The sequence below is a fragment of the Canis lupus genome, chromosome 12, assembly GCF_048164855.1.
Source record: "Canis lupus baileyi chromosome 12, mCanLup2.hap1, whole genome shotgun sequence".
Taxonomy (NCBI): Eukaryota; Metazoa; Chordata; class Mammalia; order Carnivora; family Canidae; genus Canis; species Canis lupus.
This window is the reverse complement of record NC_132849.1, coordinates 43,628,555-43,646,283: the sequence shown is the minus strand read 5'-3', so window position 1 is coordinate 43,646,283 and position 17,729 is coordinate 43,628,555. Positions and strand designations below refer to the sequence as shown.

At 41.1% G+C, this 17,729-nt stretch overlaps 2 protein-coding genes across 16 annotated transcripts in view; one reads left to right on the top strand and one right to left on the bottom strand.

Annotated features, from left to right (window-relative positions):
• LOC140601953 (STAGA complex 65 subunit gamma) overlaps positions 1-17,729 on the bottom strand; it is a 29,458-nt gene that overhangs the window by 1,975 nt on the left and 9,754 nt on the right. For 3 of the 10 annotated variants that reach the window (XM_072771481.1, XM_072771483.1, XM_072771482.1), the window contains exons 5-6: positions 16,515-16,752; positions 14,328-14,972 (exon numbers count right to left, since the gene is read on the bottom strand). In XM_072771481.1, coding sequence (XP_072627582.1) covers positions 14,710-14,972; positions 16,515-16,752 — 501 coding nt within the window. In that variant the 3' untranslated portion in view covers positions 14,328-14,709. Of the gene's footprint in view, positions 1-283; positions 332-1,359; positions 3,307-5,493; positions 5,564-14,327; positions 14,973-16,514; positions 16,753-17,729 lie in introns of those variants that run through there. The other 7 variants (XM_072771484.1, XM_072771485.1, XR_012005018.1 and 4 more) reach the window with 6 other exon arrangements.
• Positions 1-17,729, top strand: part of LOC140601956 (GPN-loop GTPase 1) — a 24,857-nt gene extending 7,128 nt beyond the window's left edge. For 4 of the 6 annotated variants that reach the window (XM_072771492.1, XM_072771493.1, XM_072771489.1 and 1 more), the window contains 8 exons: positions 99-193; positions 1,151-1,196; positions 1,842-1,988; positions 3,243-3,325; positions 4,782-4,821; positions 5,665-5,755; positions 9,873-9,980; positions 11,412-12,013. In XM_072771492.1, coding sequence (XP_072627593.1) covers positions 99-193; positions 1,151-1,196; positions 1,842-1,988; positions 3,243-3,325; positions 4,782-4,821; positions 5,665-5,755; positions 9,873-9,980; positions 11,412-11,497 — 696 coding nt within the window. In that variant the 3' untranslated portion in view covers positions 11,498-12,013. Of the gene's footprint in view, positions 1-98; positions 194-1,150; positions 1,197-1,841; positions 1,989-3,242; positions 3,326-4,781; positions 4,822-5,664; positions 5,756-9,872; positions 9,981-11,411; positions 12,014-14,737; positions 15,745-16,444 lie in introns of those variants that run through there. The other 2 variants (XR_012005021.1, XR_012005020.1) reach the window with 2 other exon arrangements.

The following is a 17,729-nucleotide window of genomic DNA, read 5'->3' as shown; positions in this document are numbered from 1 at the left end:
GCCTAAAGTGGTTTTCCCTTGCTAAGGAAGGTGGGAAAAGAGTTTGGAGATAGGTCATGAGTCCTTTGACTAAGGCTGTGATTATTTTGTGGCTTTAGGCATCCTCATTTCCCACAGTTGTCATATACGTCATGGATACATCAAGAAGTACCAATCCAGTGACCTTCATGTCCAATATGCTCTATGCCTGCAGGTAATGGATTGTTGGTGGGCCATGGTATTACATCAAGGTAGGAGGCCTCCTCTTTTCTTTTTTATATTTGAGTCCTGAGTGCTTACCAACCTGGATTTGTGCTCATTCAGATGTGCCCCTCAGTTTAGTAGTTGTGAGCTGGGGAGAGATTAGATGAGAAAAGAGGCATATGTGTTAGCATTCTCTTTGACCAGCTTCTCATCTTCCCCCTTTGCTTGTTACAGAAACAGGTAGTGTATGAACACGAACCTTTTGGTAGTTGCTCGCAGTTGAATGAAACGAGTCTAAATAGAATAGAGCCCTCTGATCTAAATGTTCCTTTTCTGTGTTATGACATGTAGACTTAAATTATAAAATGAGAGATTGTGAATAAAGAGATTTATCTATGATTCCAAAAAGCACAAGTTTGCCCCAACTTGGTGTCATTACGGACAGAGAGACATGGCTTACTAGGGTATGTGAGTGCATTCGACATAGAGCAAGGGAAATTATTATGAAATTTGAGAGAATTTGATTTGGTGGATACATAAAAGCCATCACCAGCATTTGTGCCTTCTCCTATGACTAGGGATATACCTTCTTGGTAGATGCAATAAATTGTAGTCCAAATAGAAATCTGATGTCTGACAGCGTAGTTTCCATATATATTGTTTAAAAGAGACAATTATTTGGTAGAAACAACCAGACTAAAAAACCATACACAGAAAACCAGATGAATATCAAAGCATTATTACCCCAAGAAAGAAAGAGAACGTATGTGTGCTGTTTGCCTAATGGTAGCGGTGAAGTACCTCTTCCTTTTGGGAGAGTAGATTGTGAGGGCTGTGTCAGGATGGATAGCTATATGTAGCGTCTGAACCCATTCCAGTTCTCGTTACTCGGTTCTACCAGACTGACACTTGGGTAAGCAAGAGCTTAAGTGCTTTCACTGATAACGTCTTGATGTTTGATTTTCAGCATCTTGTACAAAACCAAGCTGCCTTTCATTGTGGTTATGAATAAAGTAAGTGGTTCCTTCCTTTTGTGGTTTAGTATTTCTTTTTCATCAGAACCTTGTGTTATTGGAAGGTTTAGGGGTTTGGGTAGGTGAGGATTTTCACATGTCGGAGAATAGATTCAAACTTAACTGAAACAAAGTCATGAGCGTTTGTAGGAAAAAGATTCAGTCGAATTAAATGAATATTTATTACTGGCTCTCCTCAGAGTAATTTAAAACTGGATAGAGTAGCCCCTCAATCATAGTGTATAGGTTATCCCTCAGAATCACAACTATGTATATGGGGGAGGGACTGCTTGTTAATTGGCAGAGCAATTAAAACAGAAAACTTCACTTTTCTTGAGTCGACAGCAAGGATTCAAGAGAGTACATGACTTCAGAGCCTAGAATGTGCTGGCATCTACTGTGGTCATGGTCACTTGGCAGTGGATAGTGAAGGGTCGGCTTCAACCAAGAGAACACATATGTTCATTTATTTACAGTAGCCGTGGTCCTTTATGGTTTGTTGTAGTGGAGGAGGAAATGGGAGAAGCAGAGAAAAAAAAATACGAATAATTGCTTTGTGGTTGGCATGTAATTAAAAATTTTTTGACGTTGTTTGGTATCTAAACACACCTCTGATTGCTGATAATTGTCTTCTGTTTGGTACAGACTGACATCATTGATCACAGCTTTGCAGTGGAATGGATGCAAGATTTTGAAGCTTTCCAAGATGCCTTGAATCAAGAGACTACATATGTCAGTAACCTGACTCGTTCAATGAGCCTGGTGTTGGATGAGTTTTACAGCTCACTTAGGGTAAACTTTCTCCTCTGCTTATACTGACAGTCCCTTCAGACATTCTCTTAACCATAGGGCTGGCGTTGAACCTATCTTAGAAAAGAAGTTTGGTATTTTCACAAAGCATTTAAAGCATTACTTATTAAAAATTGGAGGTTTTTCCCACCTCTTCTTTTGCATGTTGCTGTCCAGTTTTAAAACTGGAAGTTTAAAAGATAAAGTAGAGGTGGCTGGCTATTTTTTTTTTTTTTTTTTAAAGATTCTATTTATTTATTTGAGAGAGAGAGAATAAGCGCACATGAGCAGGGGGAAGGGCAGAGGGAGAAGGAGAAGCCAGCTCCCTGCCGAACAGGGAGCCCGACATGGGCCTCTATCCCAGGACCCTGAGATCATGACCTGAGCCGAAGGCAGATGCCCAAACTATTGAGCCAACCAGGTACCCCATGGCTGGCTCTTAACCTCAGGGTCATGAGTTCGAGCCCCTCATTGGATATTTACTTAAAAAAAAAAAGAAGATAAATAAGATAAAGACCCTACCTTCAGAGTTTATGATCTAGTTCAAAGAGAAGGGTACATACAGAATTGAAACATAATATATTGTGGTAAAGATCTTACTAAGATTGGAGGTTGGGCCTGATGCTGCTGAGGGGCAGATCACTCTTGAAATGAGGGATTTTGGAGGATATAGCATTAGAGGTATGCTTTGAAGGAAGGGTATGATTTACATAAGCAAATGTGAGTCGGGATGGCAGGGAGGATGGTAATTGCTCAAGCAAAGGCATTGAGATACTAATTTTTTTTTAAAGATTTTATTTGAGAGAAAGAGTGAGGGAGAACATGAGCAAGGGAAGGGGCAGGAGAGGGAGAAGCAGACTCCCTCCTGTGCAAGGAGCCTAATGCCGGGCTCCATCCCGGGATCTTGGACCATGACCCGATCCAAAGGCAGACACTGAACCGACTGAGCCACCCAGGCACCCAAGATAATAATTTTTATAGAGAACAAGCAGTGGTTAGATTTGACAGGGAATAGATGAGAAGCCTCGCTGTGTGTTTCTCCTAATTTTCTTTTTATCCAGCCTTCTCTTTTCCATAAACTTCTTTCCATGGCTTTTGAGTATGTGTGCTGTTTTGTTTTAGCTTCACCCTTTGCCTGAGACTTCTTGAGGTATCTAAACTTCTTTTATGAAGATTTTATGACATTTGAACAAAATAATATCTACACCATTTAAAAATACACAGTTGTTTGCTCAGTGGCATTGATGCTTTTGGCAGGTGGTGGGTGTGTCTGCTGTTCTGGGTACAGGCTTAGATGAACTCTTCGTGCAAGTCACCAGTGCTGCAGAAGAATATGAAAGGTGAGGATGAAGGAAAAATCCTCTTGATGACATTTTTAGTAACCCACAATCTGATACGATAGCAGTTTTGCCAGGCAAAGCATTTGGGTTTCACAGTGTAGGTATTATATTTGTCATTTGGATGTGTACTGGATCTGTGTGTGTACACTTAGGGATAAGAAGTCTCCATTAACCTTCTTTAAACATAGTGTACAACTTTCACTGTATTTACTGATTAAGAGCAAGAGTCTTCAGACTTTTCATTTTTTGTTTTTTAAAAAATTTTTAAGAGATCTTATTTACTTATTTGACAGCACAAGCAGGGGAGGCTGCAGGCAGAGAGGGAGTGAGAGAAGCAGGCTCCCCGCTGATTAGGGAGCCCAATGCAGGGCTTGATCCCAGGACCCTGGGATCATGACCCGAGCTGAAGGCAGATGCTTAACGGACAGAACCATACGGGCGCCCCAGACATTTTTTTTTTGCAAAAAGCCAGATTGTAAATATTTCAGGCTTTTGTAGGCCTTACGATCTTTGTTGCAACTCTTCAACTGTCATTGTAGGGCGAAAGCATCCGTAAACAGTTTGCAAACGAATGGGCATGGCTGTGTCCTAATAAAATTTATTTACAAAAATAGGCATGATTTGGCCTGTTTGCCACATTGGCTGACCCTGGATTAAGAACATAGCCTGTGGAGTCAGACAGACATGGGTTGGATTTCTGTTTTCTCCACTGAATAAATGGGTGGCCTTAGCAGGTGTTCATCATTTATTTGTACATCAGGGATAGTAGCATTTTATTGTTAAGGTTGTGAGCGTTATTTGAGAAAATATATCTGAAGCACCTAGTATAATGGCTGACACATAGCAAGCACATTTTACGATAAAGGATTGTTGTTACTGTTATCAGGTTAATACTGGAATTCTGTTTACTTAAAGGAAAATGTAATCCGAACACTTTCCTTGGGGGGTGGCATGATAATTGGCTTCCTTTGGCTTCATTTGTTAGCAAGATTCTAACAACCACATGGTGATTTTTAGACACATTATTTTGATTTTGATTCATCAGAGAAGGGGTCTTTCTGTGTGTTACCAAAGCCTCAGGACAGACCCTTTTGTTGTTGCCCAGATAAGCCACATAATTACACATTGAGCTTCCTGAGCCCAACAGGCCTACCTTCTTTTATTCATCACTGTGTTTATCCAAACAAATGATGAGCTCATCAGACATGAACTCCACAGAGTTCATCTTTCCCGGCCAGCAGTTTTTTGTCTCTTTGCTGGTTTCAGAGTGGGGACAAGCACTTTGACTTTTAATTCCATAGGGATAGAATATCAGTGACTAAGACTTGTTCCATCTAACATTCAGTAAAGTAAGGTCTTCTGTTACTGTCAGAGCCCTAGGAACATGGAAATGATGTGGAGGCGGGCAGGACAGATTATTAAACACAGGAATTTAGAAAGTGTTTTCTCTCTCCAGGGAGTATCGTCCTGAATATGAACGTCTGAAGAAGTCACTGGTAAGAGAGGAGGCTATGTGTATGTTTTGGGCCACTAAAAAAGAACTTTAAACCACGCACTAATCCTCCTGCCATAAATACTTTTTGGGGGGCTATCAGTGTATGTTCTACGTGTTTGTTATTTTAAATTAGTAAACCTGTATGTGTGCTGTCTAGATGCAGGAGGGCCCCTTAATTGTTTTTCTTCTCTTTATGTGAATTTCTTAAAGTCTGATTTTTCCTGTTAGATTTGCTAAGCACTTCCTGGGCCCCACCCCACTCCTACTCTAAGCTGCATTTAAGAGCTGGTTATAGAATTTTAAGAAAAAAGTGGTTCACAGTGCTTATTCCAAATAATCGCTTGGCCTGCCCCCTTCAGCTCCATTGGGCCCCTTATCACTGCTGAGTCTGCTTGACGGTTCTTTTGATGGGTTCTTGTGACTAACTTCTGCAACCCCTAATTCATTCTGCAGAGCCCTCCAGTCTGAACTTGTGCTATCTTGATCCACACTGCTTGGTGTTTCTGTATCTGCTATCTCTTACCTGCCTCAATGTCTAAATAGCCTCTAGTGTTTGTGTGTATACTTAGTCATCTCCTGTTACAAGTCTGGCGTCTAATTCAGGGTTCCTATTTTTTTTTCCCTAAAGATTTTATTTGATTTATATTTATTTTGTAGAGAGAGAGGGTGTTACCTGGGTGGGGAGGGTGCGGAGGGAGGGAGAATCTTAAGCAGGCTCCATGCTCAGCTACACAGATCATGACCTGAACCGAAATTAAGAGTTAGATGCTTAACGGACTGAGCCACCCAGGCACCCCCTAGGACTCCTTTTTTAATATGAAGATATTTTTCTTTGTGTGTACAGGCCAATGCACAGAGCCAGCATCAGAAGGAACAACTGGAACGCCTTCGGAAAGATATGGGCTCTGTAGCCTTGGACACAGGGACTGCCACAGGTACTGGAGGGTCTCCTGGTGTTAGGAACTGAAAGGATGATATGCGTATTTCCACTGAGCAGGAAGATAACTTCTGTTTAAGAGCGAGAAAAGGATAAAAATATAATGTGTTTGAGACTGATCAATGTATTTATCTATTCTACTGCTTTTGTTTTGTGTGTGATTTGCAAAGGTAAACTGGACGTTGTATTTAACTATACCTCTTTGAGTTCTTCCTCTTCAGGTAGGTTTTGCTTTACTTCAGCTAGATACTTGATGTCTTCTCTATTTTCTTAAACACTTTACAAAAAACCTAAATTACCTAAATTAGTGAACATACCGTGTATTAGGAAGTTGAGGGTAGAGTTTAGTGGTTCATCAGTTGCATAATAGCACCCAGTGCTTATCACATCAAGTGCCCTCCTTAACGCCTGTCCCCCAGTTACCCCATCCCCCCACTCAGTTTTCTTAAATACGTTTTTTGCCTTCCACTCTCCTCCCTTGTTTCCTGTTTATTTTGACCTACTTTCAGATTAACAGAAAAATTGTGTGGCTAGTAGAATTATTACTATGTAGCATTCAACCAGATTCACAAAATGTCAACATTTTACCACGTTGCTTCATTGTCTTCTTCTCATGATGTATGACTTTGTATATAAGTATACATTTGTAAACAAAACATGTTCCTTTTTTCAGAGTCCTGTAAGTTATACACTTATTTTTCAATATCATCCTTGATACTTCTGTCTGTATTTCCTAAAACAAGGATATTTTGTATAAGCTCATTACTAGAAATTAGGAAATGAACACTGCTACTGTCGTATAGTGTGTAATCCTTATTTAGGTGTAGCTGTTTGCCCTGTACAGCAGGAGAAAATCCTGGATCTGCGTTGCATTTAGTTGTCTTGTCTCTCTCTCCTTTAATCTGGAATGTTTCTTTAGACTTTGTGTTTCACAGCAGTGATAATTTGCAAGTATGTGGGACAGATATTTTATAGGATGTTCCTCAGCTTGGGTTTGACTGATATTCCCTCAGGACTCAATTCAGGTGGCTCCTTTTTGGCAGAACTTTACAGAAGTGGAATTTGTGACTTTTCCATGCATCACATCAGGAGACACATGATGTTGATTTGTCCCATTGTTGGTGATGTTAATTTTAAGTACTCAAAGTGGTGTCTGCCAGGTTTTTCTATGAAAAGTTATTTTTCCCTTGATAAGTATTTTGTGGGTGATGCTTTGAGACCCTACGAATGTCCTTTTAATTCTCACATGTTTACCCACTAATTTTAATATCCATTAATCTAATAGGGATAGTATCGTTTTCTGTGATGCATGTTGGAAATATTTTCTCGCTGTTTGTCGCTCGTTTTTTGACTTTGTCCATGGTGTTATTTTTCCTGGTGAAAATTTTTGTTTTGTTTTGATGTAGTCAAATTTACTTGCCTTCTCTTCACTGCATCTGGATCTTGAGTGATAATTGGGAATCCCTTACTTATACTGTGTTAAAGAGGAATTCACTCACGTTTTATTGTAGTACTTAATATGGAATCATTGTCTACATTTAAAGATTTTTATTTATTTGAGAGAGAGAGAGAGAGAGAGAGAGAAAACGTACCAGTGTGAGTAGGGGGTAGGAGCAAAGAGGGAGGAGGGAAAAGGAGGAGAGACAGAATTTGCTCTTCATTGAGCATGGAGCCTGACATGGAGCTGAGTCACACGACCCTGAGATCATGACCTGAGCTGAAACCAAGAGTCAGAGGCTTAACCGACTGAGCCACCCAGGCAGCCCTCGTTCTCTGCCTTTAGATCCGCGTTCCATTTAGAGTTTCTTCTGTGGATGGTGTGAAGTATAGGTCTGTGTTACCTTTTTTATAAACAGTTGTACCTGCCCTATTTCTCAAAAAGTCTGCCTTTGCCCCAGTGATCTGAGATGGAATACTAAAGTTCCATGTGTACCTGGGTATATTTTTGGACTCCCTGTCTTATTCTTCTGGACTGTCTGGGTCTGTACCACACTGTTATAATTATCTAGGGTCTTTATAGAATGTTTTAATGTCTGCTTTGGCTAGTCCTTTTTCATATTTTTCTTTTTTAGCATTTCCTATGCTATTGCATGTTTATTTTTCCACATGAACTTAAGCATCAACTAATTTAGCTTGCTAAAAAAACAAACAAACAAAAAAACCAAAACTTTTTGGTATTTTTTATTGGTCTTGCATTATGTTCATTAATATAGGGAAAACTGACAGTTGTCCTATTGAGTCCCCCTATCCAGGAACAAGGACTATGTTTATATTTTCAAGTGTACTTTTGTATTTTTCAGGAATTTCTTCCTCATGTGATTTTTGCATAGTTCTTGTTAAAATTTTCCAAGGATTTTATCTTCTTCTAGTGTTGAAATGGGATTTTCTGAACCATTGTATCTTGTAATGGGTTGTGTTTGTGTATATGAAGGTGTTTTATTTCCATATATTAGTCTTTTTATTTTGCCCCTTTTGTGAATTTTTTTGTTTTTAAATTTTTTTAAAGATTGTTTATTTGAGAAAGCGCATAAGGTGGGAGTGGCAGAGGGGGAGGGAGAGGAAGAAAGAATTGGAAGCTGGCGCCTGGGTTGTTCAGTCGGTGGAGCGCCCGATTCTTGGTTTCAGCTCAGTTTATGAACTCAACACAGAGTGAGGAGCCCAGTGTGGAGCTTGAGCCCATGACCCATGAGATCATAACCTGAGCTGAAACCAACAATCGGGCACTCCACTGACTGAGCCACCCAGGCGCCCCTGTATTTTCTTATTGTTTGAATTCATTTTGTCATTGATTCTTAGGGGCTTCTAGATTGGCGCTCATATTTCGTATGTATGCACCCCCACCCATCCACACTTATGGATGGACTGACCTTTAAGGAATGAAGTACTACTCATGAAAGCTGTTGCTGTATCTTCGATAGTCAATGCAAAGCAGCTTGGAGGGGGAGGTGCTGGACTGTGGCTCGTTTCCCAGTTAAGTGAACTGGCCTGGCCATCCTCGCACACCTCAGCGACATAAGCATCTGTGTGCTGCGCTCCTTTGAATCACTCAAGAATATGTGAAGCAGGGCAGCCTGGGTGGCTCAGCGGTTGAGCTGATGAGCCCAGGGCATGATCCTGGAGACCTGGGATCTCGTCCCATGTCAGGCTCCCTCCATGGAGCCTGCTTTTCCCTCTGCCTGTGTCTCTGCCTCTCTCTCTCCCTCTCTGTCTCTCATGAACAAATAAATTAAAAATCTTAAAAAAATATGTGAAGCAGTAAGTGTTCAATCTGCTGCAAAAGGTCTTTCACACTCAGATAACCTGTTAAAGGTTGAAGACTTGCAGTAAATTATTGGGGGAGCATCCCAAGTATAGTTAGGCACCGACTGAAGCTCTGACTGTTAACACGCCATGCCACCGTCCGTCTTCAGGGCCGCAGGCCCCCAGAGATCTGTGTCTCTTGCTGTTGTCACTGTTGGCCTCCTCAATCCCCAGCTGACTTTTCTCTGACGAGCCTCCTGAAGGCTCTAGGATATGTGGCATCATGGAGGTTCTTGTAAAGCCCAACCCTCGCAGGCTGAATTCGACTTTACTTGGGACTTAGCCCTAGTTGAGTTTCTCGGAGTAGGAAATTAGTCTCTAAGAGTAGATTCAGTTTCCCATTTTCCTCCTTCCCTCTTTTTCTTGAATAATATCTGGGCTCCTTTGCTGCCTGCCATTTTACCATCTGTTCTCTTCAGACCCTCAGAACTTAAATTTCCATCTGGATCTTCCTTTACCCTGACTCCCCAGCACACTGCATCTGCTCAGATGTCCTTAGTCTTCATAAGAAAAACTATAGCCTCTTCTAGGAGCTAGTAAGAATGAAAGAGGGCGAGCTACTTGAAAATTATTTTCTTCAGCTTAAAAAGAGCACCTTGGGGTTACTGGGATCCTGGAAGCATTTTGTGAACTATACTACTGTAAAAGTTAAGTGGTATTAACAATAATACATTTAGAAAAGGTAAAATCCTGCATTTATATTTATCACGACCACTTTCATCCTGCCAATTTATAACCATAGTCACTGAATCAGAATCATCTTTTTGAGGACATATAGGTTCATGACATGCTACTGATTGGTGTTTTCTCTGTAGACAGCTTATCTCCTGCACTTGACCCTTCTGACTTGATCCTGACTCGGGGAACTTTGGATGAAGAGGATGACGAAGCCGACAGTGATACTGATGATATTGATCACAGAGGTGAGAGGTGGCTGAAGTGGCTCATGAAGAGAGTAGCTGCTCATCCCCATCATGTTTGCTCGGGAGCTTCTTATGCAGAGAAACCTTACACATGCAGCCAGTGATAGGGGAGAGAAGAGATGGCATTGGATATAGCAGCAGGAAAGAGTTCATGTATTGAGAGTTCCTGGCCTCTACTGAACGGTCAACATTGAGCTCATTACAGGCTTTTAATTAGTCTTGTGTCTTCTCATCTTTAGCTCGAAATCCATTTGAGAAATCTAGAATTTTTGTTTTCTGTAAATACTCTCTTAAGAATACATAGGGGGTGAGGGGCAGCCTGGGTGGCTCAGCGGTTTAGCGTCGCCTTCAGTCCAGGGTGTGATCCTGGAGACCCGGGATCGAGTCCCGCATTGGCTCCCTGCATGGAGCCTGCTTCTCCCTCTGCCTGTGTCTCTGCCTCTCTCTCTGTGTGTCTCTCATGAATAAATAAATAAAATCTTTAAAAAAAAAAAGAAAAAAAAAAAGAACACTTAGGGCGTGAGGGGCAAGAATGCATAAGGTGGCCTCAGCAGGGTTCCATCTGGCATAGTTTATGGACTGTGATCAGAATCCGTTTCTTGAAACATTTTTCGGTTCTAGCTACGACCAAGAGCAAACCTCTCTTTGCCGTCCAGTATGCTGGATGCTAACATCAAATGGCTCATTGACTCAGACTTATTGAGGTATAATTTACAAACAGTAAAGCCCACCCTTTTTAAGAGTTTTTAGTTTGCTGAATTTTAACAAATATATGTGCATTAGTAACAGCCAACATAGGTCAAGATACGGAATACTTCCACCACCCCCAAAAGTTCCTCATGCTTGTTTTTATTCAGTTCCCTTTCTGCACACTTAGTTTTTGGCAATCACTAATCTGATTCCTATTCCTGTAATTTGCTTTTTTCTAGAACGTTGTATAATTGGAATCGCAGTGTTTTAGCTTTTCGCGTTTGACTTTTTTCAGTCAGTGTAATGCTCTTGCAGTCCATCCTTGTGTCAGAAGTATGTTCTTTTTACCGATGAATAATAATATGCCATGATATGCCTTTTACCATGAGTGGTCTATCCATTCATCAGCTGATTGCCATTAGGGTTGTTTCCAGATTTTAGCTGTTACGAATAAAGCTGCTGTATATATTTCTCTTGGTTAAAAATACCTAGGAGCGGGACCTCATTTTAGTTACTTTATGAGGGAGGTATTCTCCCCACTCATAGATGAAAGAAATTGTACGTTTTGGGCAACATGATAAATAGAGCATGCTTGTAGAAGATATTTCTTCTTTGGGAGAAGTAAACAGTTTATTAGAAGCAGAGTACTGTTTCTGATGGATTAGTGACAGCAGCTCTAATCTACCATTATCTGATACCTTTCTAATGGGAAAGTTAAGAATTGACCTTTTTTCCTTGCAGTTACAGAGGAAAGCCGTGAAGAGCCAGCATTCCAGAATTTTATGCAAGAATCAATGGCACAGTACTGGAAGAGAAACAACAAGTAGTTTCTAGAAGTCTGAAATTTTGGAACCCTGAAGGAACTATCCTAACCTCTGATGGGGGCTACTATAAAGGACAATTTTGTTCAGAGTAGCAGTGTTTCTCTTATAGGGAAATTTGACTCAGATGCAGCCAGGGATACAAGACCATTGGACCTAACAGGCTTCACGTTTTATCATTTCAACTTAAGTACTTTTGCTGCTGATGGATGGAACAGAGAGAACTTACTATTCACCTCAAATCTCTATTAGGCTGGATCTGTACTCTACTCTCCCGTCTTGCCCTTGACCCTGTACCATGAATTCCCCTCCTTTTAGCAGAAAGGGCGAGAGGAATCATGAGCTTCCCAGGGTGGCAGCAGTCTGCTTGGCAACCAGTCAATGTTGGCTACAAAAGGTGCCTCACACGAAGTACCTCATTGTAGAATAACAGGTTCATTGAAGAAGGTGAGCAAAACATAGGATTAATGAATAAGAATCCTGCTTTGGATGGTGACTTGGATAAAGAGTTTTAAATTTTAACTTTAAGTCTGCCTGTCATAATTTCAAATAAGAAAATTATGTAATTGCAAGTAGGTTCGCTTCTATTCAACACAGAGGTTTAAAGCCACGTGTCCAAACCTGTCTCAGTAAAAGAGGGGATGTTTACTAAAGTCTCTCTTGTAAATAAACCAAGTAACTGATACAGAGCCAGGCACCGTTTGTATTATACATTAACCTTAAGGCAAAGTATCTTTTGTAATTTACTCAAAGGCCATGGATTTGGGTCAGGTGCATATTCCATATATAAATAATGACCTTGGTAGGGTTTGCCCTGCCTCCACATTCTTCACAGGACACAGTAAAACTGCGTTTCTCTCAGGAAAGTTTATCCCTGCCTAACCTGTACTCCAGTTCAGTGGTTCTCAAGTGTGGTCATTGGATCAGAAGCATCGGCATGACCTGGGGAATTGTTAGAGACACAACACTCAAGATCTGAATGAAACTGTGGGTGTGGGACCTAGAAATCTGTTTTAATAAGTCCTTCAGAGGATTCCCATGTACATGAAGTTTGAGAACCACTGCCCTAACTACCATAGCCTGTGACAGTTCCAGGCCTTGAGAATCTCCAGTATCTCAAAACGACCTGCTATATCAGAGTACCTAACCTTAACCATCTGGTGCCTATTCTCCAATGTAAATATTCCAAAAAGTATTTTATTTTGCCATTAAGTATTAATTTCAGTGTTCTATACCTGTCGATTATAAGCCTATATCGATCTATAGGTATCTATACTTAGAGATATTAATTTCAATATTCTATATCTAGAAACCACTAGGCTAAAACTTTGAACGGTTCAAAAGGAAACCATCTGCAAAGCAAGACTCTGAACATACTTGGTTTTCCCCTTTTAGTGCCTTTGAATACTTCTTTAAAAAATAATTTGTCTGGAGGTGCCCGAGTCGCTCTGTTGGTTAAGCATCTGACTCGATTTCAACACAGGTCTTGGTCTCAGGGTCGTAAGTTCAAGCCCCATACTGGGTGTGGAGCTTACTTAAAAAAAAAAAAAAAAAGCCCTATTCCTTAAGCTCTATTTTATAAGGACAGAGAGAAAGTCTTCCTTATCTTTGTATACCTTGTACAAAAACCAATACATAATTGGTGTTCAATAAGTGTCTGCCAACTGAATGAATTAAATGCTAGATGACTACTTTATGGAAACTGCCTGATATCTGCTTTCATAAATAGGGAAAGATGAAGCTAGGTGTGGATGGGAGTTTAGAGAATTGTGTTCAGGATTGTGCAATTAGCAAATTTATAAATTATCTGAGATTTTTTTAAGTTTTTATTAGAGAATGTGCGCGCTTGGGTGGGGAGAGGGGCAGAGAAAAACAGACTCGGGGCTTGATCTCAGGACCCCAAGATCATGACCTGAGTCAAAGTGAGATGCTTAACAGCCTGAAAGCTACCTAGGTTACCCTGCATTCATCTTTGTTCTCAGTGCCTCAGACATTTAAGGCATTCAGGAATATACTAATTAAAGCTGTGCATTGATTTTGGTCATTTAAAAGAGTGTGCAGATTTCAAAAGACTGGTATTCTGCACCCGGAAAGCAAACTTGAGCAGTACTTAAATGCTGGTACCCGCTATCAAGGCATAAAGCACACATTTGTTAATTACCGCTAACAATTCCAGTGCTAATCATTCACTTAATAAACAAATGACTGAGACCATCAGATGCCAAGCAGGGCTGATCCTGTGATGGGTAACAATGTAAGGTTGAAGACATGATGTAAAGGAGAGAGATGTGTACCGCTAGCCTTTTAGCTGCCTAGCCAGCAGGAGCACAGTGCAGATGCTGAATTCTGGTAAAGGGATGGACTATTGTCCTCTGACGGCCAAGTAGATGCAACAAATGTAACTAGCACCAGTCTGTCCTTGGACAGGTCCTGTTTGCTTTGTTCCCAATGCAGAAAATGAAGGAAACATACATGGTAAAATATTTTTAAAAATCTGAATGGAAAAATAAGAAAATGACAGAATAAGGGTAGATGGAGTGAAGTCTAACGAAGAAGAGGGGCACCTGGCTGGCTTAGGAAAGCATGTGACTCTTGAACCTGGGGTCGTGAGTTTGAGGGGTAAAGCTTAGTTGAACAAAAAAGAAACGACGCAGACGAGATGAGGGCTGTCTGAAGAAACACCACAGACCCCTGGTTTTGTGAGACATCATGCACAACAAAACGTGTTTCAGAAAGACTACTGATCGATAAAGGGGGATTAGCTATTTCCTGTTAGGTTTTAGTACCAGGTTCCCAATGATTTGGCCCCAAAGTGAAGCAAGTTCAGTGAAAACACTGACATTTAACATCAGCATATATTTACTTGTGAATCTCTTCAAGCATAGCTTTGAGGTTTGATAAGAATCTCAATCTGTACGATATCCCTGCAATATACAGCCAAGCAGCAGGATTCTTCTCAGTTGTGCAAAGACAACAGTCCGGGACAGTGCATTGGTCTCCCGGTTACCATCCCGGTATTGTGAAGTGTCTGTGAAAGGTGGCTTGGTTGTAGAAAACTACAAAAACTAGCTGTAAAAGTAAAACGCAAACCTAATTGGTTAAAGTCAGCTCCAATGAAATCGGGAAAGTTCACTGTGTTTCAGAGTAAGAGTCACGTCACCTTTTATGGAAACAAATGTAATACATGAAGCTTGGAGAGAAAGTCTCCCCTTTACCTTTTATATTTTCCTCATCCTCTTCTTGCAGCGCTGGTTGAAAACAGGGGAGGACCCCATGAGGCTATCAGTGGAGTGGGAACCGTAGCTGCTGTCTGAGTCATCAGGACTCTGAGGGATCCCGGCTTCACTCATCCCGGACATGGGCTCCTCGAAGACATCACTGCCCAGCACGCCATGCCCAGACACATTGCCTTCTTCACTCTCTTGAGGCTCCATTTTCACATGGGCCAGATTCCAAAGAGGGGAAGCATTTACCTCTGTGCCTGGCAATGGAAGAAAATACAACCAGTGGTAAGCCAAGGCTGGAACACAGCAGACAAATATTTCATCGGGGCAGATTCCTAGCCTTTGAGCTCAGTCTTCAGTCTGAGTCTACTTGACTGGAGTCAAGGTTAGGTGGTCATCCTCTGTTCCTAAAACTAATAATTCTGAGTATTTTCTTTTTTTTTTTTAAGTATTCTGAGTATTTTGCTTTCCACTTCCTCCCCTACTTTAACCCCACCTCACCCACCAGCCATTTCCCTTAAATCAGGGAAGTAAAACTATGTAGGTGGAAAGATTCCCTGTCTCATGGCCCAAAGGCAGGCACAACCACAGGCTCTTAATCAGGTGTTAAGTTGCTTCTTTCCCTCCTTCCTTCTATAAGGCTGTCCTGTTTTCCTGCCTTTTGTTTGGGTCCCCGGTCCTCTCTCACAGTATGAACTTAACGATTACTACAAAATGCTGGCAGCAGTTCCTAGACTGCTGAAGAGTGTCATGGCTCCTAAATCTGTAACAATTTCTCTTTGGCCCTCCTGTCTCTGTTCTAGCAAAGCTGTTCTGTGGTTATTACCTCTTTCATGGTGAAAGGCTCTCTGGCCAACACTAAAAAATGTGGCCTTGGGCGCCTGGGTGGCTGTTGGTTAAGTGTCTGACTTTGCTAGGTCATGATCTCAGGGCCCTGGGATCAAACTCAGCATCGGGCTCCCAGCTCAGTGGGGAGTCAGCTTCTCCCTCTGCCCCTCCTCCCACTTGTGTACATGTGTGCGCCCTCTCTCAAATAAAAGCTTAAAATGTTTTAAAAAAATAATGTGGCCTGATTCTGTTTAGGATTTGTTACTTGTATCATTTGTGCATTGATGAAGTGACAATTTATATTTGAGTAGAACTGAGGATCGAAACTAATTTGCAATCTGACAGAAGGATCAAGTATCCTGGTTCCTAGGGTGATCACAGAGTCTGTCTGGAAAAGGCCAGCTGCGTCGGATTGGATAGCCCTATTTCAGTCCCTTTCTGGTCGAATCTTTTGGGGGTACTCTAGCAAGGAAGCCCAACTATTCAAACAGCCTTGAGCAATTAGCCTTCCTTCATCTGTGTGGAAGTTGTCTTACTGAGTACAAGCATCAGGAAAGACAAATAAAAAAAAATATATAAAAAAATAAAAAATATATAAAAAAATAAAATAAAAAAAAAAAAAAAGGAAAGACAAATACAGCACACTAAGTACGGGATGAAGGGGACATCTGCCCACCCAGCTGGGTCAGCTAAATTAGCTCCAGTACTCAACAATAGAACACCTATTGCATCTACACCCTAACTCGGAATTATTTTAAAGAATGCCTGTAAAGTTGTGCTAGTCCTCCCTTCACTAATTACAAAGAAGAATGTTGACATATCTAGATCAGTGAGGCTGTATTTGTTTTTTTAGGCTTTCTATTTTCTTGCCCCCTCCCACTTTTTCCTCTCCTCTCCACAGTTTGATTCCAAAATGCCAGAAGTGCTGACATTGGCAGATATCCCAGAATCACAGTCAATTGTTTTCTTACTTGAAGCCTGTGGTGAAGCCTCAACTTCCAGGTTAGATGGGAAGCGCTCACTCTGAGCCCCGAGGACTCCCATGGGCAGTGACTGGTCTCCAGAAGCAAGGTCAGCCTCCAGTTCCTCACTGACAGGGAATGTGATGTCGCTCACAGGTTCTTCCTTGATCTTTACAGGTTTAGTGTCCTCTGTGGCCTTCTCAGGGTTGACAATCCTTTCATACTCCTCAGATAGTTGCTTACTAATCTGTTGGCAAGCAAGAGTCAATCTTCCAAAGAAATGTTAAAAGCAAAGTGGATGGTTAGCTTGTGGCATCGCACGTAAAACCAACATAATATGAATAAAGCAACCACTGCCAAAGGAAAGAACTGGTTTTTTGTTTCATTGTTTTAAAAGAGATTTTTATTTACTTATTCATGAAAGACACACACACAGAGAGGCAGAGACACAGGCAGAGGGAGAAGCAGGCGCCATGCAGGGAGCCCAACGCAGGACTCCATCCCGGGACCCCAGGATCACGTCCCGGGCTGAAGGCAGGTGCTAAACCGCTGAGCCACCCAGGGATCCCCTGATTTTTTGTTTTGTTTTTTACTTTTTTTTGAGCACAGCAGACACATGGAAGGAATTTGTTGAAGGTGCTGAGTTTGCATTTGTAAATGAGAGAGACACAATGAAGAAAAGTTGTTTTAGCAGAGAGTTTCTTATTAATTAATAGTTGCATAAAGGTAAAAGAGACTTTGTTAAAGACAAATCAGAGTGGGGACAAAAGATCACATTTTTGGCTGTAAAAACTAATAGTTGAGATCTGTCCCCTAGGTGGATAATGAAGGGTATAGGAAATCTGGATCACTTAGCAAAGACTGTCAGGTGTTAAAAATCCCTAATCGTATTTTAGATTTGGGGAAACCAAAACAATGAACAAATGACTTGCTTAAGGCCACAGGGTTTGAAGAGATTAGGTAGTTCTGGCTGCAACCAAAAATGGTATCTCTATCCCTTCTTCTGCCCTTGGGCAGTATCACTTCACTCTGTTTGGTTTTGCTTTTTATAGCACTTAATGCCACCTGAAATTGTTTTGATCACTTTTTATTTACTTGTTTTTGTTTCTCTCTTTAAGAATGCACGCTCAAGGGACTTACCTTATTAACTGCTGCTGTCTCACATATGCCTCACTCACAAAAGGCACTCAATAAATATTTATTGAATAAAGCATGGTAACCACA